The sequence below is a fragment of the Eptatretus burgeri genome, chromosome 10 (genome assembly GCF_056783735.1).
Source record: "Eptatretus burgeri isolate ZD-2024b chromosome 10, Ebu_testis_v1, whole genome shotgun sequence".
Lineage (NCBI taxonomy): Eukaryota > Metazoa > Chordata > Myxini > Myxiniformes > Myxinidae > Eptatretus > Eptatretus burgeri.
This window is the reverse complement of record NC_140970.1, coordinates 61897669-61925168: the sequence shown is the minus strand read 5'-3', so window position 1 is coordinate 61925168 and position 27500 is coordinate 61897669. Positions and strand designations below refer to the sequence as shown.

The 27500-nt window shown below is 45.5% G+C and overlaps 1 protein-coding gene across 2 annotated transcripts in view; it reads right to left on the bottom strand.

Annotated features, from left to right (window-relative positions):
* The window catches only part of FAT4 (FAT atypical cadherin 4), a 359998-nt gene that overhangs the window by 101407 nt on the left and 231091 nt on the right, over positions 1-27500 (bottom strand). For both annotated transcript variants that reach the window (XM_085898643.1, XM_085898642.1), the window contains exons 7-8: positions 23905-24175; positions 21849-22208 (exon numbers count right to left, since the gene is read on the bottom strand). In XM_085898643.1, coding sequence (XP_085754769.1) covers positions 21849-22208; positions 23905-24175 — 631 coding nt within the window. The remainder of the gene's footprint in view (positions 1-21848; positions 22209-23904; positions 24176-27500) is intronic.

Sequence of the window (27500 nt, the reverse complement as noted above, 5' to 3'; positions counted from 1 at the left end):
TTCGCTGACTTTCCCCTCTTCTTTGGCATCTTCTCGATCATTGCCTTGTTTGCTCTCCAGCACCAGATGATGGACTCATCCATGCCGAATAACCTCCTAGCTTCTCAGTTCCCAAACTCTTCTGCAGACCGGCAGACAGAGAGTTTGAATGAGGTTGTGAATGAATGTCTTAATATCTTGATAGATAGAATGGATGATACGTGAAATAATCTGGTGACGTAAGCCGAGGCACTCAGGAAGCACACAGTGGCCCTTCTTGAGGGTCAAGTGACCGCCCCCAGCCTGCTGTTGGATGCATGTAAGTTTGCACGCAAGCTTATTTGAAGTGGGTGCTCCGTTATTAGACCAGCTATTGTGAATAATTCTTATTTTGATGTGAGACCAGGTGTTCTTCTTCTTCTTCTTCTTCTTCTTCTTCTGTTGTGTTTAATGGAAATTTCAGGCTCTATATATATGCCAAGTACATAAACTCTGGGTGTCTTTATTTAATTTCCATACACGGTAAATAAAACGCAATACAAACTCTAAACCTGAACCGATTTTCAAAATGACTTGAGCTTAACAGCAGTTCCGACTGCTAAACTTGTTAATTTGGAATATTACTGAAATTCAGCATTGATCGTTTTTAAGACTGATTTTTCTTCTATACCCGTGTATTATCCGCAACCCCAACTTTTACCTTTTTTGCCAATAAAAAAGTGCGGTTTATACACTGGAAAATACGGTAATCAGAGGGAACCCAAACAAGAAAAAAGCAAAGATGAAGTCATCAGGAGGAATCTGGATAGGTTTTGCATTTCAGCTGCTGCTCCTCTACCCTCAAACCCATCCAGGTGCAGGTAATGAGCCTTATTTAAAAAATAAATAAAAAATAAAAAAAGAACCCACATCAAAAAATTAAATAATTCTGGATGCCACCAGACCATGCATCCGATCAAGTTGAAATCTCAAACAAGTATTTCCCCTCACTACTAAATCATAATTGTGAAGTTTTACATCGATTGATTAAGCGGTTGCAGAGAAAACATTATTTAATATTTTTCTTCAATCCAATATGGCTGCCAAACCATGTGACATCAATTATTCCTAAACAAACTTGTGCAACCATGGCTTGGGGAACATTTTTGTGAAGTTTCCCCTCGATCTGTCATGCCATTCTGGAGACGATTTTTATTGGTTTTTGGGTAAATCCAAAATGGATGTCAAACCATGTGACCTATGACATCATATGTGTGAATCTTTTGTTACTCATGGATAGACAGTCACGCATGTAAAGCCTCGGTCTGTTCAGCCACTTCAGAGAAGAAGATTTTTGAAGGTTTTTCCTTAAAACAACATGGCTTCCGAATCACATGACCAATGACGTTATCAAATTTTTTTCTGTCCCAAGATAACCTTCAAAATTTTTCATACTGATTGGATGTAGCATTCTACATATGCAATTATGATGTCATAACGAAGGAACCTATGATGTCATTTTAAAAATCTCACATTCCCCATGAGGAGTACTTGCCATTTGCCAAGTTTCAATTTTTTTCCTTGGTGCGGTTTCAGAGATTCAGAGGTCAGAATTTTTTAGCCACACCACGTGACCAAGAATGTCATATTTCCCATGTGACCTAGGATGTAATATTAAAACATTCTACGTGAGTAGTTGCTCCTCTGGTGAAAATTTTGTCTCAATCCAACAAGCGGATGCAGAGTAAAACACCAATGTTCTGTGTGGACAAACAAACAAATAGACTCAAATGCAATACCCTCTCCTTGGGTGACGGTAAAAAATCACAGTACTGTCAGAAAGCGTTCGTCAATGAAAATATCAATAAATGAAAAAAAAAGAAGAAAAAATTGACAATGGGGAAGCACAGCTCCTCATTGCTTACAATGTGTAAGCATAGCCCGCTAGTGTACATATATGTATATATATATATATATATATATATATATATATATATATATATATATATATATATATATATATATGTATATATATATATATATATATATATATATATATATATATATATATATATATATATATATATATATATGTATATATATATACATATATATATATATATATATATATATATGTTCCTGAGATACAGCCAAAATGGTACACGATAGTGCAAAAATTTTAGGGCCACCTGACTCAACATTCGCCTGTGATGTGCAGTATCAAGTATCGTTCAAATCGGGCAATGAAAAAAATTATTAAGAAATCAATTCCCGTTTCAGGCAATTATTCTTTGGGAGAATTTGATCAATGCAAACAACCTCAGTGGTATAGTTCGCTGGAGCTATCTTATATTTTTCTTGAAATGATTTTTTTTTCATCAACCGCTGTCATAACGGGAACCCAACGGGTTCACAGGTCATCTCGTACATATATATATATATATATATATATATATATATATATATATATATATATATATATATATATATATAAATATATATATATTGTGCTGTGTCACGTGATTGGGTTTTCGTATATCAGGCCTCGCCCGCTAGGGGTGGCAGGAGTGTACTTCTGGTCGTGCAATAAAGCGGAGTTGATGCTGGCCCGCGTGCTTCTTGCGTCCCACTGCACCTCGTACACTCTAGTTGGCTGACGAGGATGGATAAATACGGACTTGTGCCCGTTTTCGACGGAGACAACTTCGAATTGTTTTCGGAGCAATTGGAATGCTATTTCTACGCGAACGATGTGGTCGACGAGAGCAAACAGAAGTCGATCTTGCTCGCTTCGCTTTCGCCGGAGCATTATCGGCTACTGGGTGATTTAGTGGCACCGAACAGGCCCCGGGATGACGAGCTGTCGTTTCGGGACATTGTGCAGAAGATGAAAGCACACATGGCGCCGGAGAAGTCATTACAGCTCGCTCGATTCCAATTCGATCGCCTCTCGAAAGGAGCAGAGGAGCGCATCGCTGATTTCGTGGCGCGGATTAAGCGTTCTTCCGTGGCCTGCAAGTTCACGGCAGGGGAGCGTCCAGCTCGGCTCAGAGATCGTTTTATCGCTGCTTTAAAAGATGCGAAGATGGTTTCAGCGGTTTTACGGCTGAAGGGTGAAGCCATTACATTCGACTCGGCAGTCAGCGTGGCTATAGCGGTCGAGCAGACTCGCGGAGATGTTCGAGCCATCACCGGCCACGCGGGGTCGCGGGCACCCCGGGACGCGCGCACGACCTTCGATGCGGGTCGGACGTCACCGCGCGGCCGTGCTTGCCGCGGGGTGACCCCGCGGACATGCTTGGGATGTGGAGGTCGACACCTGCGCCGTGCATGCCCATGTAAAGGCAACGTGTGTTTGAATTGTCACAAGGTGGGTCATTTGGCGCGTGTGTGCCGTGGGGCGCCGGCCACCGTTAAGGTCATGGACGACGATGTGCGAGGCGACTCGGGGCGTAACCAGCGGCCGTTGATGGACCTGTTTTCAATTGGCCCGGCGACGGTGCGCCCGATGACGGTGGAAGTCGAAGTGAACAAAACGCCGATCACGTTCCAGGTCGATACGGGAGCAGCGGTGTCGCTCATCGGCGAACAGACCGCGCGTAGACTCAACGGCCTGAAGCTTATCAGGTCCAACCTCACACTGTTCACGTACACCCGTGAGAAGATAACGCCAGTCGGGATGGCAGACGTGTCTGTGCGGTACCAAGGCCAGGTCGCCACGCTTCGGGTGTACGTCGTGCGGGGGAGGGCACCATCTCTCCTCGGCCGAGATTGGATGGCCCGCATCAGGCTAGACTGGGCCGCAGTTCACCTTGTGCAACCCGTGCCGAGCCAGTGGGAGGATCAGTTGGAGGAGATTCTTCAAAGACATCAAGGGTTGTTTAGCGACGACCTTGGGAAACTCAAGGGCATGGAGGCAAAACTCTTCTTAAAGGAGGGGGTGGTCCCTCGGTTTTGTAAACTGCGTCCGGTGCCGTATCAAGGACAAGGTCAAGGGTGAACTGGATAGGCTGGAGGCCTGTGGAGTGATCGAACGGGTGTCGTGCTCGGATTGGGCTACCCCGGTGGTCACGGTGCTGAAACGGAATGGAGACGTCCGATTGTGCGGGGACTTCAAATCCACGGTTAACCCGGGGCTCAACGTGGAGCAATATCCATTGCCGTCAATCGATGAAATATATGCGCGATTGGCGGGGAGTCAATACTTCACGAAGCTAGACCTGCGTGATGCATATTTTCACCTGCCGATGGATCCCGGGAGTAGCGAGCTTTTGACAATCAACACGTGTCAAGGACTCTATCGATATACCCGACTCTGTTTTGGGATTGCTTCGGCCCCAGCTTTGTGGCAGAAAGCCATGGATCAGGTTTGCATTGGCCTGCCCGCTCAGACCTACCTGGACGATGTGCTCATTGCGGGGAAAACTGCGGACGAGCATCTTGTGAACATTGCCCAAGTGCTGACAAAGCTAGAAGCGTGCGGCCTACGCTTGAACAGGGACAAGTGCGCGTTCTTCAAGCAGCGCTTGGAATACCTCGGGCACATCATCATGCCGGAGGGGCTGTTGAAAGGTCCTCGGAAGGTGGAGGCGATTCAGCACATGCCACCGCCTCGCGACAAGACGCAGCTGCGCTCGTTCATTGGTATGGCCCAGTATTACCAAAGGTTCGTGCGCGGGCTCAGCTCACAACTTGCGCCGTTGACACGGTTGCTCAGGAAGGACGAGCGCTGGGCTTGGGGGCCTGCACACCAGGCGTCGTTCGACCGCGTCAAGCGGCTGCTCACAGAGGATACGGTCCTCGTGCACTACGAGCCTGCGCGTCCGCTCCTATTGGCATGCGACAGCTCTGCATATGGCATCGGGGCAGTGCTCTCCCACAGGATGGACGATGGTTCCGAGCGGCCTGTTTGTTTTGCATCCCGGACCCTGTCCACAGCAGAGCGCGGATATGCCCAGATCGAGCGCGAGGCTCTCAGCCTCGTCTGGGGTGCGCGGAGGTTTCATCAATACCTGCTGGGGCGGCATTTCACTTTGCAGACGGATCACAAACCGCTTCAATTCACCCTGAGACCCGAACACGGGGTGCCGGTGGGAGCAGCCGCGCGAATACAGCGGTGGTGTCTGTTTCTGGGTGCTTACGATTATGATATTCAGTTCCGAAGCACCGAGAAGCATGCTAACTGCGACGGGCTCTCACGCTTGCCATGTACGGAGGGTCCAGCTGCGTCTCAGTTGGCCGACCGGGTCGATGTGTTCGCGCTGGGCCAGGTCCAAAGCGGGCCGGTCACGGCCAGGCAGGTCGCGGTGGAATCGGCTCGTGATCCGGTGCTTGCCCGTGTCGTCCAGGCGATTTCTACAGGGAATTGGAGCGATCTGATTCGACACCGGCATTTCAACCTTTCACGTCACGCGCATCGGAGCTGTCGTTGGTCCAACGGTGCGTAATGTGGGGAATGAGGATGGTGATTCCACCAAGGTTCAGGCAGCGGTGTTTGGAAGAACTGCATGTCAGTCACCTTGGCATCGTGAAGACCAAGAGTCTTGCTCGTAGCCTGTTGTGGTGGCCGGGGTTGGACAAAGACATTGAGCAGTTGGTTAAGCGTTGCGCCACGTGCCAGACAGATGCTGATAACCCGCGTCGGGCTTCGGGTCTCTGGCCTGTGCCAGACCGAGCTTGGCAGAGGGTCCATGTAGATTTTGCGGGACCGGTTCATGGCAAAATGTTTTTGATTATGATCGATGCATTCTCTAAATGGCCGGAGGTTGTAGTAATGCAGCATACATCAGCAAACATTACAGTAGAGAAACTGCGGACGATCTTTGCTTATAAAGGGTTGCCGGAGATCCTGGTCTCTGATAATGGTCCGCAGTTCATCGCAGGTGTATTTGATGAGTTTATGCGCCAGAATGGTCTTCGACATCTAAGGTCCGCACCGTATCATCCTGAGACGAATGGCCAAGCTGAGTCGTTTGTCAAGATGTTGAAGCGGGCTTTGCGCAGGGGGGGTGTTGCACCTGTGCAGATGGTGGTCGATGTCTTTTTGCTCCATTACAGGAACGCAGTTCATCCTGTCACGGGTGATTCGCCTGCCATTCGTCTCTATGGACGGGCATTGCGGTCCAGGCTGGATTTGCTGCGACCTGGAGGGTCGGGGAGTGGGGCGATGTCGCGTCCGATGCGGCTGCGCAGCTTCGAGGTGGGGCAACGGGTAATGGTGCGTGATTATTCCCACGGTTCCAAATGGGTGCCGGCGGTGGTCTCTGTGGTGCTGGGGCCGGCGAATTGCATGGTGCAGACTGATGGTGGGGATGTGTGGAAGCGGCACGTGGACCAAATGCATGATCGCTGTTCAGCGTCGCCCCCCCCCCACACCTCCCCGGGCCGAACAATGCGGGACCCCCACCGGTAGTATCGCCGGCACCTGACGTTGTATCGCCGGGGCTGGTTGGGCCAATGCCAAGGGGGTCTTCGCCTGATGCCGTCCTACCCGGGGACGACGGGCAGGCTGGGCGGTCGGGGGTGGCTGGTGTTGCGGAAAGTGCGAGTCCGGCGAGGGTGTCACCTCGACCGAGCCGGGAGGCGTCTGAGCCTGGACTGTCTGGCGGCGCTGCCCGTCCGAGGCGGGTCAGGGTGCGGCCGCGGTACTTGGAGGATTATGAGTGTTGATGGGTTTCAGATGGTCATGTTGTGATTGTCCGTTCATCGTGTGACGGGTCATTTTACGAGGGGAGGAGTGTGCTGTGTCACGTGATTGGGTTTCCGTATATCAGGCCTCGCCTGCTAGGGGTGGCAGGAGTGTACTTCTGGTCACGCAATAAAGCGGAGTTGATGCTGGCGCACGTGCTTCTTGCGTCCCACTGCACCTCGTACAATATATATATATATATATATATATATATATATATATATATATATATATATATATATATATATATATATATATATATTATAAAAAGCATGTCTGTCGGTCTGTCTGTCTGTTTGTCTGTAGGTCATAAGCGCCGCCATTCTTCAAGCCACGCCCTCCAGCCATCGAGACATTGCCACCATCTTTTTCTCTCCATGAAGCTCAGATTGTTTTAAAGGCTTCATGCACATTTGAAGACTGAACTACGCATCTTCTATCATTAAATACTGTTTTGAGGAAACAAAAGGTACATTTTGATTACAACTCAAAAGAGGTAACATGTTTTGTCTGCAGTGATCGCTGCAGCGAACATACATACCACCCAATGAAGGTACATTTATTCTCATATGACGCAGAAGAAGGAAAATAGTTGTCTTTAATTGAAATTTTTTTTTGGGTTTTCGACCGAATTTTTATCGCTTATAAACAAACTGATGGACATGTAATTCACATATTATGTGAAGTAAATAAACATTAGAGGTGACAAAAATCAGCTTGGTTGTGAAATGCTGACAGTTCATACGTAATTAATTCGTCGGGAGGCCGGGGTAGTTCCCTGGAGATATTTATTATCCACACGTACACTATCTCATGGAGTGCTTGCTTGAGTGCTTAAGCCACTTGGCAAGCATTCTGCAAGAAACATGGGAACTGAAAACACCCCAGATTCATGACATGGCGATGAGGATAAACATCTGTAGCATCATTGTTTAATTAGTCCCTAAAAGCGTGGTGTGGGGGGAGGCAGCGGAAGCGGTGGGGTTGGAAGAGGGACCCGACGTTGCCCGGCAACGCGGGTACCCCTGCTGGTATGATATGAAAAGACATGCGTCTAATGCTGACTGCAAACAAAGAAGGGGAGGGGCAGGGTTATTCAAATTCTGCTATGTTTGTGTCCATAATAAGTAACTAACCCCCAATTTGTGAATACAACCTGAAGTCGATGAAACTATCAGAGCCAGATCTCCTAGGTGTTGTTATGTCTTCAGAAAATGAAGCTTTAGAAACATCAACCCTCTCATCATACTTTCTGCCCTGTATTATGCCATTTATGCCTGGTGTTGGATTAATGGTTCGGGTGGTGGGTTGGGGATCCTCGGTCCTGAGTTCAAATCCTGCTGGGCCATTGAATTAATGGTGGGGTTGACTCTGCCTGTCATCCTTCCGAGGTCGGCAAAATGAGTGCCAGCTTGCTGGTATCCTGTGTCTGAGTGGAGACCCGTCCAGTATTGTACCCAATAGCCAAGGAGACTGCTTAAGCAGCACAAACGCTCTGCACAGAGTATGGTCCCAATGGATGAATTATGCCATTTACTGTACTTTGTCCTAATCCTGCCATTTAAAGTGCTGCCCATGTGTCAACTAAAACAGGCACTCAGTAGAGCGCATACCTTCGCCAACGCTACATTTTGCCCCCCCCGCCCCCCCAGAAACCGTTGATTGTGAGGGTATTTAATCCCATACCACATCTGCCATCTCATATGTGTTATGATGGCTTAAAAACATTAAATTTCCTGCTGTTTGACACTGATTCACGTACATTGTACAATTTCTGTATGAACTCCCTGACCTTTTTGGGTGTCGGTGTCAAGTCAATCTGATGACAACTGGTCACATTATAAGAAATCAAATATTACACATCACAGGATAGGGAATTGAATTCTAAACATTTTGAATCTACTTACATGCAAATTGTATAAGAATTGACCGCATTATGATAGTAAAGGTCGTTGACCCCCCCTGACCTTTGACCCAAACCGCTAACAAAGGTAATGACGTCATTGTGTCATATCGTATATCACAAGATTGGGCATTGAATTCACAACATTTTGGCATTGGTTGCATGCAAATTGGATAAAAATCGACCGCACTATGGCAAAATGACGATTTTGACCTTTTCATGACCTCGACCTTGACCTTTGTACTCTTAATTTTGTAATTGGTATTAGTGTTGGGAACAGAACAGTCAACATTTGGTGTTGGTTTCATGCAAATCGGATAACAATTGACCGTGTTATGACTAAAACCGCACATTTTGCAATGTCGTGACCCCCCCCCCGACCTTTGACTCCCAACCGCTAATAAGTGTTATTACGTTATTGTGTCATGTCACATATCACAAGATGGGGCATTGAATTCTGAACATTTTGGCATTAGTTGCATGCAAATTGGATACAAATTGACCGCGCTATGGTAAAAAGACGATTTTGACCTTTTCATGACCTTGACCTTGACCTTTGACCCGATCGCTCCCAAAATCTAATCAAATGGTCCTCGGATAATAACCAATCATCCCACCAAATTTGCTGCGATTCAGTTCAATACTTTTGGAGTTATGCGAATAACAAACAAACAAACAAACAAACAAACACACATATTCACAAATAAATAAATAAATACACAGCGATCAAAACATAACCTTCGCAACAAAGTTTGCGAAGGTAAAAATGGTGGTCTAAATGGTGGTGTGTTTAAACAGTGGTGTAAATATATGATCAGAGCAGTTGAATCATTCCAAAGGATATTTTCACCAAAAGAAAGCAAAATCGAAGTCGTTTCCTTAAATTATTATAATAGCTTCAACCGTTTGTGAATGTGAAAAGTAAACTTCCACAAAAAGTATTTCCTTTTTTCCCCTGTTTGGTTGTTGATGGGTTTCACGTTAAACTTACCAATCATCACCAATTTAATTTAATAGGCAGGTCGATGCAGGGTCCCAGCCAAAAGGTATTCATTTCTTTAACATGAGATACTTTCAGCCAAATGATTGTAAGATCAGGCTTAACTTGTGTTTTTTTAAAAAAATCCACATGTTAACTGCATTTTAAAACTTTTATTGCTATTCGTAAATTTAACCAGACTTGGTGACATTATGGTCAGAGCATCTGCTTTGAATTTGGGAAGTCGGCAGTTCAATTGTAATCCCAACTGGGCCATAAAAATACTTTAAAAATGGTATGTGCTGCTTTCTTGTTTGACGCTCAGCATCTGAAAGGATAGAGCATGGACAAAAAAAAAAAATAGGTTGGCAACTGATGAGAGGGACCAGCCGTGTGCTCGAAAGGTGGTCCCTGAAGGCTTAAAAGCCGTGTCCGCACATGCACACGCACGTTGGTTCGAAATCAAAAAGGGATTGCATCCCATCTTTCTCTGTTTCATGGCTCGTGGTAGAAACAACTGAGACAACGAACGCGTCCCCTCATCGCCATCCTCCCGCCACATGCCGCATCAGCTCTGTGTAACACCAGCCTGCACGATCACAGATCGTCCTGCAGCCAAGACCAGCTTGGGCCAGTTAAAGTCCTTGCCTGCCTCTGTTTTAGTGTGATTCTGGTATTTTCAGCACCATAGCTTGGGGTTTTAGTTATAGTTCCATTGGTGTATTATGTCCATGTGCTCCCTATTTGTTTGTATTTTGAGGGCTTGATCTGTCCATTATTTATTTATTAGCCTCTAGTCTTCACTCCCATATTCTTTTAATAAATCTACATTTGTAAAGAAATGTCTTCCTTTCTTCCTTCTTGTCTTCCCATGTGCAAGAAACTCCCAGTTTCAGTTAGCAGTTGAATGATCCTTTGAGGAAATCATATGATAAATTAACGCAGTGTGAATTCGGAAATCATTTGGTCATTTATGTAGGTCTTTAGACCTCCGGCTCCGAGTGCTTGTGTTCGCCACAACTGGTGTCAGGAGTGAGATTGGCACAATTTCCCCAGGGATAAATTTAAAATTCAAATTAAAGCATGGTTTGGCTGTTGTAAAATTAAATAAAGAAATTTATTTTCAAATTTGGGCAGGTGCTGGGAACAGTGGACAAAATGGCGGACGTCCACGTAATGGCGGAGGATGCAGAACATGTGGTTGGCAAGAACGAAGTGGGGGCTAGTGTGGAAGAGGTTATTTTTGGAACCTCCCCCACTCCTGACGTCGCTTGGAGCCCCTCTCCTCCGGGTTCTGAACGATCTAGCCAGGAAGCAGACGCAATGTTGACCCAGGCCAAGTTCTGTGTAATGATGGCACAATTTATGGGGAGACGAAATGAAGACAATGCAAATATGGATAAAAACAAAGATGATTTGGGAAAGGGAATGAAGTGGGAAATTAATAATTTGGAAAATAAGATGGAAACTAAAATTGGAGTTTTTAGGGGCACAGGTGGGAGCACAGATTTAAAATGGAATAGCGGATCGTTTTCAGTTTGGAGAGAAAATGGCTCTCTCCATGAGTGTGAAAATGGCCTGGACTAGCATTGTGATAGTGTGGATGTCATTTTGCCCCAGAGCAAAAGAGAACATCCATGAGATGAGCCAGATAGAGGGATTAGTGGGGATATAGAACCAGGAAGTCCCATTGATTTGTGAAGCTATTCAATGATCACAGCAGTTGAATTATGCCAAAGGATAGTTCCACCAAAAGAAAGCAAAATCGAAGTTGTTATATTAAATTATTATCATAATTTAAACAGTTTGTGAATGCGAAAAGTAAGCTTCCACAAAAAGTATTTCATTTTTTTTTTTCTGTTTGCTTTGTTGATTGATGGGTTTCACATTAAACTGACCAATCGTCACTAATTTAATTTAATTTAAACGTGGTTTGCGAAACAAGTGCCCTGGTTTGCAGTACGGCACTCAAGGGTGCAAGGTTAGACCCTACAAGGATTGTGCCGACGCGCCCTGGGCCGATGGGGTAAACCCCTACGCCAGCTCCGATGTACACACATGCCATCAAACCTGAGCGGGCGAGCCAGGTGTTCGAGCCTACGACATGTGGGGTGCTCGGTGAGCCGAAGCAGTGTGTGACTGAGGTCGGGCTGACAGTGAGCGAGGTGGCATTGGAGAGGGACCCAAGATGATCGAGGCAGACCTGTGCTCACAGCCGTGGGGCGGGGGTCAAAAGGAAAATAAAGACCATTGAGGAATGCCAGTGTAAGCCACAATTGGCTTTAAAATTTGCTTGCTATTGTGCAATTGGTTCAGAGAGTCACGAGCAGCTGGTCGCTCATGCCAATGAGAAAAGCACCTGGTAGCTAGAAGCTCAAGACTGGCAGTGGCTGCAGGAAGGCTCTTCTCTTTCTAAGTTCTGTAACAGTGTTGATTTTTAATCTTTTCCTGATTTCTGAACTTGGAATTCTTTCTTTCAGAGACAATCCATTCATCCATCGTATAATTCTCATCTCTGTTCTTTACACTGCTTTTACATCTTCGTTCCACATTGCCCACATTTCACTCCCATACATCAATACCGGTCTGATGCAGACTTTATGAACTCTTTAACTTTTATGCATTATGGAATGCTTCTGTACTTCTTGATGCCACCTAGTTTTTTTTTTTTTTTTTTTTTTTTTTTTTTTTTTTTTATACCTTGGTCGAGGCTCGTATGAGAGCTAACACACAACTCACAGCAAGGAGGCATGAGACAAGAGGGGCGGGAGTGGAAGGGACAAAACATTGGGGAACAGACACAGGTGAACTGTGGAAGGGAGAGGGATGGGGATGGGACGGGGAACATGGCGAGGGGAAGATGGACATTAAAGGGACTTTCAGGAAGGAAAGCAGGAGAATTGAAGGAAGTGGGCTTGGGTGGATTATCGGGGGTAGAAAAGATCGAGGATTTGGATGGGGGAAGATAAGAGGTGGTGGTGAACAGCTGTTTTGAAAGCCTGAAGGGAAGAATGGGAAAGAATAGAGTGAGGAAGTTTATTCCAAAGGCGGGAAAAAAGAGGAATGAAAGAGTGAAGATGAGCAGTGATTCGTGATTTTGGTAGTTTTACCAGAAGGGGGTTGTTGGCGGACCTTGAGCGCCCTGTGGAAATGTGGTTGGGACAAATCGCAGAGAGAGCAGGGGGGCAAGGCTGGAGAGGAGTCGGTAGAAGACAGAAAGACCACCGACCTACCTGCGGTGATTGAGTGAGAGGCCCAAAGACTCAGCTTCATTCAGGGAGATGCCAATGATCTTAAAAGCCCTGGTTTCGACAGCGTGAAGTCGAGAAAGGTGGGAGGCAGGAGCACCAGCCCAGAGGGGAGAGCAGTACTCCATCAGGCTACGGACAAAAGCTTTGTAAGTGGTCAGGAGCTCAAGAGGGCCGAGGAAGGACTTTGCACGACGGAGGATTCCCAGTCGGCGACTGGCTTTTGAGGCAAGGTTGGAAATGTGACTTTCCCAGGAAAGGTCATGGCAGATAGTGAGACCCAGAAGCTTGAAAGAAAAGACTTCTTCCAGAGGATTGTTGAGAAAGTGGATGGGGGGTTTTGTAAACGGTCCTTTCGAAGAGACATAGTGAGAGTGTGAGATTTGTCTGGATTGAAAGACATGTTCCACGTGTTGGACCAGTTTGTGATTTTATCCAGATCTGCAGTGAGCGAAGAAGCTGCTGCTTGCCGGTCTGAGGGATGACAGATGGTACGGCAGAGGGTTGAGTCATCGGCAAAGAGAAATAGAGGATTTTCCAGAGAGTCCGAGAGATCATTGATGAAAACCAGAAAAAGAACAGGGCCCAGAACGCTACCTTGAGGAACTCCAGCCTGCACAGGAAGAGGGGATGAAAGAACTCCATTTAGGGCCACACGTTGACTGCGACAGGAGAGGAAGTCTGCGAGCCATGAGTGGAGATGGCCTTGAATACCATGGGAAGAGAGTTTGGTGAGTAGGGCAGGGTGCCAGACTGTGTCAAAAGCACGTGATATGTCCAGGGATACGGCTCGGATTTCCTGTCTGGCATTGAGGACCTCCATCCATTGATGGGAGAGCAGTAGCAGCATATCTAGGGTAGAGTGACCTGGTCTGAAACCAAATTGATGATTGGAAATCAAGCCATTGGAGAAGAGGAAGGATTTCATGTCTGAAGCGATGATGGATTCCATAACCTTGCTGATGATTGGGAGAAGGCTGATTGGTCTATAGTTACAGGGATCTGTTTTTGCACCTTTTTATGCAGGGCAGTGATGTTAGCAGATTTCCAAGCAGATGGCAGATGACCTTGGGAAAATGAGAGGGTGAATAGAACAGAGAGAGGGTGAGCAAGAGCAGAAGAGCAGGCTTTGAGGACACGTGGGCTGATGCCGTCTGGACCGGTTGCAGAATCTGACTCGAGGTTTGAAAGCAAGCTCTCCACCTTGTCAGGAGAAAAGGATACAGAGTCCAGGGACAGTTGGGTGCGACTGGGTAAAGTGGGTAGAGATAGTGATGGGTTTGGGACACAAGATTTAGCTGCAAACACCGAGTTTAGACATTCAGCTTTATCACGTGTGGAATCAGCAGTGCGGCCATTTGAGGTAAGGGAGGGGATGGAGGGGGAACATACACCAGAAACAGATTTGATTAAACGCCACCAGGATTTTGAGGAGGGAGAGAGGTTTGAGAGTTCAGACTTGAGATGAGAAAGATGTTGTTTTCTGGCTCTCCTGAGGGTAGCTACACACTTGTTCCGAGCTTTGTGGAAAGAACTGAGATTGCCCTCAGTTGGGTTTGCTTTCCATGAGGCAAAGGCAAGTTGTTTCAGGACAACTGCCTCGCCACAAGCTTCAGTAAACCAAGGGCGGGAGGAAGGGTAAGACAACTGAACACGAGAGGGGATAAATCTGTGCATGAGGGAGAGCAAGTTTCTTTGAAAGAATTCCCAGGATGAGTTGATGTTTGAGAAAGTAGTGATAGGAGACCAGTCTGTAAGTTTGATGGCTGCTCGGAGACCCTGCCAGTCGGCTTGAGTGAAATGCCAGACTCGACGGCGGTGAGGTGGTTCTCTGATAACAGCCAGAGAGATGTCCACTTTAATAAGGACGTGGTCAGAAGAACCAATTGGAGCGAAGGAAGAGCAGCAGATATTGTCAGGGAAATTTGTCAAAATCAGATCCAGAAGAGATGGAGTACCATTGGTTGAGATCCGGGTCGGGAAGTTGACCGATTGAGTCAGTCCCAATGAGTCACAGAAAGCTTTTGCTGATGTCCCATGGCAGGTGAGAGAGGTACCCACACCTAGCCAACTGGCGTGATGACAATTGAAGTCGCCACATAAGAGGAAGAGAGAGTTTGGATGAGAAGATAGAAGATGGTCCATGTTTTCGGAGAGTGAGGTGTAGATGGAGTCATCACTGTTCGGTGGACGGTACAGTACACATATAAACATGAGGTGGGAGTGGAGGGGAAGCCGAAGCCAGAGGTATTCCTGGGGGTGTGGGGGAGTGAGAGCAGTGCAGGGAGAGTGAGGAATAGAGTCTTTGATGAAGAGAGCAACACCTCCACCAGGACGAGGCTCAGGTCTGTCATACCGTAAGAGGGAGTAACCAGGGAGAGATACTTGGGAGTCAGACACGTCTTGGGAGAGGAAAGTTTCTGTTAGGCAGATAATGTCTGTTTGTCTCCACTTATTCAACACTGACTAATTATTCTCGATCTAACGGCTCTTGATACCTCTATATCACGTCTCCAAGAGAACGAACTTTTGACCTTTACTAAATTAAATTCTGAATATGGAAGCATTAACTTTTTGTTCTGCATCTTTTTCTTGAATTTGATCCTCACATCTTCTTCACATGAAAATCCCAGCGATACCACTGCATCTCTTGTGACACAATCTTACAACACTGCCTGCAATGAAATGAATACTGTCCGACTCCTTTTCCACAAATTGAACAATGGCATTGTCCGCTTTCTTTCCTTTCACCTTCTTCGCCATTCCCAATAACCTTCGTTTTTATTAATGGTAACACATAAACATTCCTTCTCTATTGCGCTTTTTCACTTTTGAAATATCACGTTTCTTCTTTATCACTTTCAGCATTCAATACTAAGTCAACAGAACATGGGAATTGCAACCTTTCATTCATTGATATTTTACCATTTCTTTACAGTTTCTTTCTGAGAGCCAATTCAACAACTGTTTGTGGAACTTGATCATTTACTTTCTCGAGGCGTCTCGGTCAATGTAAACATGGTACAGTTTCCTTTTATTTGTCAATATACTTGTCTCAGCATTTCCTCAAAATAAAAACCACTTTGTTGTTGATATTCTGGACTTAAAACCAAACTGGTTGTTGTCTATATTAACACTTTTATTAGTCTTCTTTCAACCACCTTTTCAAATACTTTCAATGCCTGCTCACGTAACTCCTCGATAAGATGAGCACAGCAAAGAGTCCCTCTTCATCTTGATCAAGGTCAGGTCAGATCAGGTATGGGAGCATGTGCCGCACAAGCGTGTTGCTGCATCCACTTTTCGTAGGTAATCCAGGGGCTTCCGTCTGGCCATCCCCAGCTCCTTGAGATGCCGATCAACCTGCTTCAACCACAAGGCAGGAGGTCGGCCCATTGGCCTCCTCCACTCACGAGACTCCCTCGCTGAGAGAATCTGGTGAGCAGGATCAGCATCAGGAAAACGAGCCACATGTCCATACAGCCGCAACTGATGCTCACGGACTATGCAGGTAACAAATCTCATTTGAGTCTCTCTCAGAAACTGCTCGTTGGATACAAAGTCTGACCAGCGGTAGCAAAGGATTCTCTGAAGAGACCTCGTACCAAAGGAATTAAGTTGCCATTTCAGATCGCTGGTCAGAGTCCAAGTCTTACATCCATAGAGCAAGACTGGAAGCAGGAAGGACCTGAAGACTCAGACTTTCACCCTCCCGCACAGGTACCGGCAGCACCACACCCCATGATCCAGTGAATCCATGAGTCCCCAGGCCTGACACAGATGTCTATTGACCTCTGGCTCACAGCCAGCAGAGATATGGCTGTCACTGCCAAGGTCAGTGAATCTCTCCGTGACCTCAACATCCTCACCACAAGCAGGCACAGACAAGACAGCAGCATCCAAGATGTCATTGAAAGCCTCGATCTCAGTTTTGACCCAGGAAACCCATAATCCCAACAGCTACGACTCCTCATTCAGCACCTCGAGGGCCCCCAAAAGGATATCCAGAGCCTCCGCAAAATGAAGCTTTATCTGCGCAATGAAGGTCAGAGATCATGACTTTCCCAAACAATGCACAGCAGCTTCATCTCTCCGACATCCTCCCCAGAATCCAGTCCATACAAGTGCTGAAAAGTGTGGGGGCCAGTACACACCCCTGACAAACTCCAGTAACAACTGGAAATAAGTCAGAGATGGAACCACCACATCTCACAGCACTCTCAGTGCCAGAGTATAGTTCAGACATCAGATTGATCAGTTCAGCATGGATGCCACAGACCATAGGAGATTTACCCTATTTCAATTGGTTCACTGCAGCCTGTGCTTCCACAAACGAATGGGATCACAGCTGATTGGAGGGACAGCAATAGGGATAGTAACACCCCTGATATCCAACTCAACAGCTTGTGCATGATCCCTAACTGATGACCCTAAGGCCTTCACTTCAGACTACTCTGTCAAGAGCCTACCATGCTCCACTCCCAGTGCAGAACACTGAAGGATGGGCTTGGAGGAATGCAATGTGCAAATTCCCCTGGAAGCAGGATGACAATCACTTGGCCACAGGTGATGCTCTACCCACTCACAGATCCCTCGTACATCGGCCTCCTTGTCCACCCTTAGCATACGTACAGTTTTACACCTCAGCTCCCTGAACAGCTCAGCTCTGCCATCCAGCCTGGCCCTGCAACTTTGGTCAATGTTATCCGACAGCCCTAAAATTCTTCTTCACCCGATGGTGAGTTCCAACACATCCACCGGCAACATCAAGGACAGTGGTCTAGAAGGCACTCAACAACTCTTCAGGATTCTCAAAAGCATCCAGACCCCCCAAATCCCTACTCAGCCTCTTTGCAAACACCTCAACTACCCTCTTATCCTTGAGCTTGCCAGCATCCAGCCTCGGCTGGAATGGCACCATTCTCCTGGATTGAAGCTGCAACGTCAGAGTTTCCACAACAAGCCTGTGGTTGGTACTGTGGAACTGAACACTCCGGTGGACCCTGCAGTTCAGGATCATCCTCCAGTGACCATCAACGAGCACATGGTCAATCTGCTTTGTCACACCACCAGCATTGGAATATCAAGTCCAGCGATGAGCCTGTGGGCACTGAAACCATGAACCAGCCACCCTAAGTCCACTACTTCTAGCAAAGTCAAAGAACTTGATGTTATTCTGGTTCACAGTTCCAGATCGATGGGGACCAACACATGTCTCATAACAATCCCTATCAGTTCCAGTTGATGCATTGAAATCCCCCAAGACTGGAAGAGTATCTTGCCTGGGGCACTGATCAACCACAGACTTGAGCGCGTCATGGAATGCGTCCTTCATGGTGAGATCACTCACCTCAGTCGAAGCATATACAGAGACCAGAGAAATCACACGCAAGGAGTGATGAATCCTTGGTCTCATAATATGCTCGTTGACTGAGCTGTTAGCTTATTGGACACAGCTACAGCAACTTCTTGGGTATGGTAACCATCAGAGTGACCAGACCAATAGTAGGTAAAACCACCCGCCATTATCTCGCAGCAATCCAGTCTCCGAACCTCAGAGAGAGCTGCAATACCGATGTCCAAACGCTTGAGCTCAGATGATAACAGAGACAGGTGATCATCCTCTCTTGTGGAAAGAACATTCTCGGCACCCACCCGAAGGGTCCGCCTCTGGTTATCCCAAGGAGACCGCCGTCTGGTGGACAATACCTCAGCACCACCCCGACACACACTACCGCAATCTGACCGGGGAAGGTTACCCCGTGGTTTTCCTCCTACAATCAAAGATTGGGGGTCCTGAAGACTTGGCCCCATTCTTCTCATCAGATGAACTGCCCTGCGGAGGGCAGCTGCACAGGAGGTACTCCCGCGGAGTGGGTTTTCAGACTTCTTTGTGCTTTCAGTACGTTTTGCGGAATGAAGGGTTTTACGGTGGCCGGAGTGCAAATCCTGCCACCAACCTCCTCATAAAAAAGTAACCCAACTGCAGGAGGACGTCCACAGACACAGTTGAGCACTAGATATGGATGGCCGTTGGCTCACAAGGAGCTCCTCCACCCTTTGAAAGGTTTTGTTTTTAATCCTGCTGGGTGTCCTTATCATACACCTTTACATTTTTGAGATATCTTGCTTGTTATAATTTTTGGCCTGATCTCTCAATGGAGAAGAATCACTTTTAAAATTCTCAGTCAAATCCAGATCCCAATCTTCACCAAAATCGAATCCGTTCGTCCTTGTCACACAACCAACCTGCCCAACACATTTCATCTTGATCCATCCTCAACTTTTTGAGATATCCTACACAGAGACAGACAAACATACAGACAGAGAGGGGTGAAAACTCCATCTACACCTCACTATCCCAAAACATGCACAAACTTATATCCTCTCATCCGAACTCTCTCTTCCTCATATGTGGTGACTTCAATTGTCATCATACCAGTTGGTTGGGTGTGGGTACCTCCCTCACCTGCAATGGCACTTCAGCAAAAGACTTCTGCGACTCATTGAGACTGACTCAATCTCCTGCGGTGAGGCTGAGTCTTTGGGCCTTTCACTCTCTCACCACAGGCAAGTCGGTGGTCTTTCTCTCTTCTACCATCTCCTCTCCAGTTTTGCCCCCCTGCTGTTTTGTCTGCGATACCCCTCCCCCCATATTCCAATACCCCCCCCCCATTGTCTGCCCACCCTCATATTTCCGCAGGGCGCTCAAGGTCCACCAGCAACCCCCTTCTGGTGAAACTGCCGAAATCACGAATCACTGCTCACCATCACCCTTTCATTCCTCTTTTTCCCCACCTTTGGAATAAACTCCCTCACTCTCTTCAATCCAAGTAGTCCCTCCAGGTCTTCAAAACAGCTGTTCGTCACACCCTCATATCTTCCCCCATCCAAAACCACGATCTTTTCTACCCCCATTAATCCACCCCAAACCCACCTCATTCAAATTCCCTGCCTTCCTTCCTGAAAGTTCCCTGTCGTGCAAGGTCCGCCAGCAACCGCCAGCTAACCCTCACCTAAAGGTCCTGAAAGTCCCTGTGGTGTCCATCTTGTATACCCCATGTTCCCCTCCCCATCCCTCTCCCTACCACAGATCTCCTGATGTCTCTGTTCCCCACTGTTTTGTCCTTCCCAGTCCCACCCCTCTTATCTTCTGCCCCCCCCCCCTTGTTGTGCGCTGTGTGTTAGCTCTCTTACGAGCCTCGACAATGTGTACAAAAAACAAACAAACGGAAAAAAAACACAACCTCCTTCTCCTTAAGTGGCGGAGGTAAAAACTGGGGTCCAAGGGATTCTACATCGGAGTTGCCCCCCAAAAGATGTATTTGCTTTCTTCTCAGAAACCACACACAATTCTGATGAAACTTGATCACCACCTTCATCACCCCATGATGTACTAAAGTTTGTTCATGGCATTCAAAAAATTAGGTTCTCAGGGATTCCCTGTGGGGGTTGCCCCCCAAAATATGTATTTGCTTTCTTCTCTGAAACCACACAAACAATTTCAATGAAACTTGACCACATGCTTTATCACCCATAATGTACCAAAGTTTGTTCACGGAATGAAAAAAACATCCATAGGTATTTACTTTCTTCTCCGTTACATATTTTGTGGGTCATCCATGCCTTCCAGTGGTTCCCTGGTTATCTTATCCAGCCACTACCAGGTGAGCACCCAGGTGTATTGCCCCTATGTTTCAGATTATGATATTGAAATCTTTATCTCATTTTCACATCTTTAAGCTTCCAAACTTCTACACATGGAATTTGCTGAAAGTCCTTGCTTTTCTTTTCATTTGCAATATAAATATCTCCAAGTACCAATCGATGCCGAGTTAAACATCTTTTATTGGCTATTACTTTTACATTGCTTACCGTTCTTTTAAAACCTATTCGCACTAATGGGTAATCAAACTGGCTCTTTGCAACTCTACTTGTAAAATTCACGAGTTGTTCTTTTCTCTTCTTGAAGTAGGTATTGAGGACAGACGTATCTGTTGCTTCCACCATTTTTAATATTTCTTGTCCTGCCTCACTTCTTTCTCCATATCTGAATCACCTACAGACAGCATTACCTCCATTAGGTTTCTCACCATGTCCATTCAAATCTCCACCTCTAATCACTTCTTCTTTGCAGGTTATTACTGTACTTGAGCCAAATATTGTCATCCATCCCCTAATAATCTTTGGCCTTCTTTCTCTCGACTTGCTTGGGGGTGTGTACGTGTTTACAATATTCAAATTTTATTCTCCCATAATAATTGTCAGTGTTATTACTCAACTACGGGATCACTTTACTTCTATTACTCTTTGGATAAATCTTTCTGCGATGAGAACACCAATTAGCACCAATGCCCTTTTGATCTGCATACCAGAAAAAAATTATATTTTTCTTTCTTGCAGCCAATAAGCCTTGTACGTCACCCTTTCCAATCAATTTCTGAAGACACCAAATATCAACTCTTCTTTTTAGTATTTTGAAAGACTTCTGTACTCATTGTTCCTCTTCTAATGTCGCATCATCGCATGAACATTGATTGTTTCTCTCCCTAATCGTTCTTCGTTCTCATATTAAACTCGATCTAACAACGTCGAACAAAAATTTAAAACTCCACAAAGACCAATGAGTACTTTTGGGCTGTTCACCATCATAAGTGCAGTCATTTTGCTGTTGCACATCATTTACTATTAGTTGACCACCACTCATTTTGTCGTAGGCAGGTGAACATGCCCATGCGGTACATCAGATTATACCGTGTGTGTGTGTGTGTGTGTGTGTGTGTGTGTGTGTGTGTGTGTGTGTGTGTGTGTGTGTGTGTGTGTGTGTTTTCTTACTTTGTAAGTATATATTCAAATATCTATCATAACACCTCAATTAACTTGGAGAAAGTAATTTTTTTTTTCCAGAGGCCTGTAAAATGTATTTCAATATGGTAAAATGTCCGCAGGTTACTGGAGACTCATCATTAAGGAACTGTAGAAGGTGCCATAGGAGATTCATAACAGAATCAAAACATTACAGGGAATTCTGAATTTGCCCGAGACACCGAGCCAAAGATACTCTGAACATACCTTCATCAGAATCGGAGGCATTGATTGCAACCACAAAGGTTCCTGGCTCCACTTCCTCATCCACCTCTGCTGAGTAGGCCTCAGGTATCAGGAGAGGACTGCAGTCATTGACATCAGCGACACTGACGTAAATCCGTGCACGGGCCATGAGACCACCTCCATCTGTCGCCCGAGCCCAAAGTGTGTAAAGCTCTCGGGTTTCACGGTCCAGACGTCCGGCAAGAGAAAGGGCACCCATGATAGGGTGCAACGAAAGAGGAGCAGTAAGAGGACCACCATTGAGGCTCTCGAGGGAATATGTCACAGCTCCAAAGGCCCCGGCATCTGGATCTTGGGCACTCAGCCAACCTATTATTGTCCCTATTTGTGGAAATATCCATTTCAATTAATGCACAACCTTTAAAGGAATATGATTTGTTTTGAAGTCGTGGAAATTATATAGGATTACAAAAGTCTGAATGATAAAACACTCGTCCTTTAACAACTGCTGTGAGTACTTGTACAGAATGATGATAAATGAAGGAAATAATCCATTTAGAGTTCCACCAAATACAAGTCGCCAAACCATGGTCGTGTGGTCATGCAATGTTCGAAACATTCAAACATGGAATGCACTACACTATGTATATATATATATATATATATATATATATATATATATATATATATATATATATATATATATATATATATATATATATATATATATATATACACACACACACATGAGGGACAGTCAATAAGTATCCTTAAATGGTGATATAAATTTCAGAATGTAATGTGTGTAGTTACAGACGACATATGTTACAGCTATGGGTAAGAGTCATGTTTTGCCTGATTTAGATCTGGCAACATTGAGCGTATGATGTCAGTGGCACAGTTCCAAGATGGTGGCTCCCTTAGAAATATGCACCAGGGAGGAGCAACGTTCTGTCATCCATTTATTGGGAAGTCAGGTTGTGAATCCCAGTGAAATCCATCTTAGAATGTTCTTTCATTTTGGGTGTGAGTGTCTCGGCACCCACCTTGCAGACAATTTGCAGAACCCCAGAACATTGTGAATGATATAGTGTGCTGAACTATGGCTAATGTTCAATTCATCCAGTATAATGTGACGGTTTTTCCTTCGCACGCGCTCAACTCCTGCAACCATTTCTGGTGTGTTGGCTGTGTGAGACCGGCCTGAGCAAGCAGCGTTTGTCACACTGGACACTCCACTATTAAACTTCCTGTCCCAGTAGTACACCTGCTACAGCGATAAACATGCGTCACCATGTTGCATTTTCATTATGTGATGGATTTCACTGGGATTCACACCCTCACTTCCCAAGAAACAGATGACAGAACGTTGCTCCTCCCTGGTGCATGCTTCGAAGGGAGCTGCCATCTTGAAACTGCTCCACTGACGTCATACTCTCAATGTTGTCAGATCTAAAACAGGCAAAACATGACTCTTACCCAATGATATGACATACTGGATGACCCGTAAACCCGTTGGGTTCCCGTTGTGACAGCGGTTGATAAAAAAATCATTTCCCCCCCCCCCTCCAAAAAAAGATAGCTCTACCGAACTATACTGCTGAGGTTGTTTGCATTTATCAAATTCTCCCGAAGAGTACTTGACTGAATCGGGAATTGATTTTTTAATAATTTTTTCGTTGCCAGATTTGAACGAAACTTTATACTGCACACTACAGGAGAATGGTGAGTAAGGTGGGCCGAAAATTTTTGCACTGTCGTGTACCGTTTTGGCTGTATTTTGGGAACATACATACATACATACAAGATGAGAATTTTAGTAATATAGAGATGTCATCTATAATTACACACATTACATTCTCAAATTTATATCGCCATTTTAAGGTTACCTATTTACTGCCCCTCATATGTGTGTGTACATATATAAAAAATATATATATATATATATATATTTACATTTAGAGTTTTAGAGGTAAAGGCAAACAACTTTTTAAACATTCACACCAAACTCGTATTTATCCCCTTGACATGAGACAAACTCCCTACAAAAGGAATATCAGATATAAATCTCACAAACCTAAAGAGGCCTCTTCGGAGATGATGAAGGTGTACGTGTGATGGTCAAAGTGTGGTACATTGTCATTTTTATCTTGTACAGCAATGTTCAGCCATGTCCTGGCTTCATGGCGTCCATCTGAGGCACGTGCCAACAGCCTGTAATAGGTCTGCATCTCCCTGTCCAGAGTCGCGGCCACCCTGACAGCTCCCATGGTGGTATCAACCCAAAAATGTGGCTCTACAACATTATCCTGAGCCTCCAATGTGTAGGTAACTGATGGGTGAGGTCCCTGTGGAAGAGCAAACCAAAAGTAACATGAGAAAAAACAAACAAACAAACAACCAAAAAACCTCATTTTAGTTAGGCCTCTGAATAGCGAATCAGCTTGGATCACTTTCCAAACTTGGCAGGAAAATAAGTTTGTGAAAGTCATCAAACAAAGATTTCTTGAAAAAATAACAAGCAAGTTAACAATAAAGTTGATTTTGATAATGATTCAATAATAAGGTTTGGTTAAGCATCCAGAACGAGAGGTCATCAAAACGACACATAATCCCGTCGCAATCGTACTTTGGAAAATTTTGCCCGAGATTCCACATGACTCCAGTCAAAAACAAAAGTTGCGATTGTATCCTCACTATCGTTCATGGACTGGTGTTTGTGTGTTTGTTTGTGTGTTTGTGTGTTTGTTTGTCGCACTACTCCTCCTATAGTTCTGGCCCAATTATATCCAGACTTGCTCCAGATGATCAACATGACTCCATTTAATCATTTTAATGTATAGGGGTGTTTATATCTTTGCTGATAGTCTTGGGTGGGGGTGGGTGAGGAGGGGACGCAGATTTTCCATGTAAATGTGTATCGTGTCGCGCCGCCTCCAGGTGGGGGAGGGTATTACAAGTCTCCACCATTTATAGTCCAGTCTTCCTGTCCCCACGTATTCCAGTGCAGTGAGGTGTTTTGAATTATAAGCAGGAGGTATGTTTTTGTGTCATGCAAGTAACCCGGGTTATTAATTTTTTCCGATGCAGAGCTGTCACTTGCCAATACACCGCCCAAATAAAGGAATGCATCAGAAGAACGTGTTGCATGCTTGGAACAAGATCGCTCATCGGGCGGGTACCCTGCTAGTTATGGTAAAGAGGAGGAAATAGTATCCATAACATAGTCATATTACACAGGGTGCAGAGGCAGACTAATGTAAAATGCTCCAAGTAGAAACCATGACTTGTATGCCTTACAGGTCACACCGGATCAGTCAAACAAAGCCACCAAGTGGAACGTCACGCATTCCTCGTGAAGCTAACACTGGCATTCCATATCCCTAAGATAATATTTCATTTTATATTGCCTGAATTTCACTATATGCACTCCAGCTATGATAAAACAAAACGGGAACTCTTCAACACTGTTATTTCATCGAAAATAATGTACAGGCTTGTCATATCTGATCAATCTTGAAATCAACCAATATGTTATATTATTCAAATTATTCAATTATATCGAGCATATAGGATTTATATGAGGGTTTAACACCATGTCTTAGAACACTGCCAATGCAAAATACCACACCATTAACACTCATAGATCCATGCCAATGATGACCTATCAGATTTCCATTAAGAAGTAAATTACATCAAGGAGGCACTCAGATTTTGGAAATGTAATAATCTTCTGACAAATATGGACTTATTGGAGTAATCAGCAATTTTAAAGTAAGCCTTGTAGTGTGTGTATATATATATATATATATATATATATATATATATATATATATATATATATATATATATATATATATATATATATATATATATATATATATATATATATATATATATTGTTGGGGTTGTGGAAATTCACAGAACATCATTCAGGTACCCCGAAGATCAGTTATTTCGATAAGTATGCGTTTCAGGTTAGAACCCCCACCGATGTGTAAAGGGATTGTTTGTGTGCTGGGCTGTGAATCTTTAAGGTAGTCATTATTCTTTTCTATCTTTTATTTTAAAACATAACAGCAACCGTCATCTCCTCATCATCGACAAACAACGCCATCTTCCCAACCCAGCATCTCCTACAACACGAAACAAACAGCAACCGTCATCTCCTCACCATCGACGAACAACGCCACCTCCACACCACCAGGCAAACGGCCGCGGCACGAGCTCATTTGCATAAACGGATCAAAACGAGGGCTTCCCCGAAACCAACTAGTGACGTCAGACTTGGGGTTTCCAGCGAGGTTTCGAGGGGTGAGAGGTCTGAGGTGAAGAGTGGGCGGAGCCCCAGCCTCGGGTGAGAGTTCGAAGGGTGGGCGCCCAGCCTTATAAAAAGGGCGGAGTCGAGTGTCAGTGGCGAAGAAGTCAGTAGGGGAGCGGTGGAGAGCGCCGGTCGGAGGAGGGTGGAGTGAGCATCGGAGAAGTAAGAGAGCGCCAGACGAGAGTCGGAAGTCGACGGAGAACAGCCGGAGAGGAGCGCATGCCAGAGGTCTTGCCAGCTGCGGTGGAGTCGAGCAAGCTGCGTCGTGGTCCGGGCGAACGGCCATGAGACGGTTGAGCGACGTCGCTGAGGTAGTGAACGGGTTCCAAAGAGCATCGACTAAAAGAGCAAAAGACCCGTTCACTCCTCCAAACGCGCCGCCGGCCAGGCCCGACTGACGAGGCTGCGGTGAAGGCCGGACAACCGAGGGGAACCGAGCAAGCCACTCGCCAAGCTGCTCAAGCCGCCCGGCCGCTCAAGCGACTGGCGCGTTGCGACACGAGGGCCAAGCAAGAGACACCAGGGGTCACCGACCCGAAGACCTTCGAGCCATCACAAGGGGTGGTCAGGTAACCTGTCCGGCCTCTTGTGAGCCTTCGGTCATCCAGGCTCCGAGTTGGAATAAAGGCTCACGAGCCCATTTCATTTCTGGGGTTTTGTATGAAAGTGTTCTGTGGCGCCTTGTCTTTATAAGTAGAATTGTTGGTTAAGTGCGTGCCTGTACATAATAAATAGACATCAGCTGTAGGCTTTGCACGTGTCATGTCCCCATCCCCGTTGATTGCTTATTTGAAATAAATGCTCCCATTGTTTGAATGTCAATCTGCTCGTTGTGTCATTTCCTCCCATTGACTTCCATGGGCCGTTCGGGAAATTAGCCGGCTATTAAAGCCAAATAAAAGTGGTCATTTGGTCCGACGGAACTTGGCGATTAAAACCGCTTGGCATCGCACACGGAACGAGCGTGCTAAGCGACTCGTTCCCGTACGAGTTCCGTCGAGGTATAAATTATCGGTACTTCTGTCTGCGCGGATAATTAGGTATATCGAGATTCGGCAATTAACCCTGTACCGCGTGGACAGAATATTGGCAGTTTATGGTGCGTTAAGGCACCAGTAGCAGGTTTCCGGAGTTGTCCGGAAGCTATGACTGAATTCCGGTTTTCAGCGGACATGCGACTACGGTTAGGCCGTCAGCAGTCGTGCATGGCTGTCCGAACTGGGGAATTCGTAACAATATATATATATATATATATATATATATATATATATATATATATATATATATATATATATATATATATATATATATATATATATATATATATATATATATATATTGTTACGAATTTG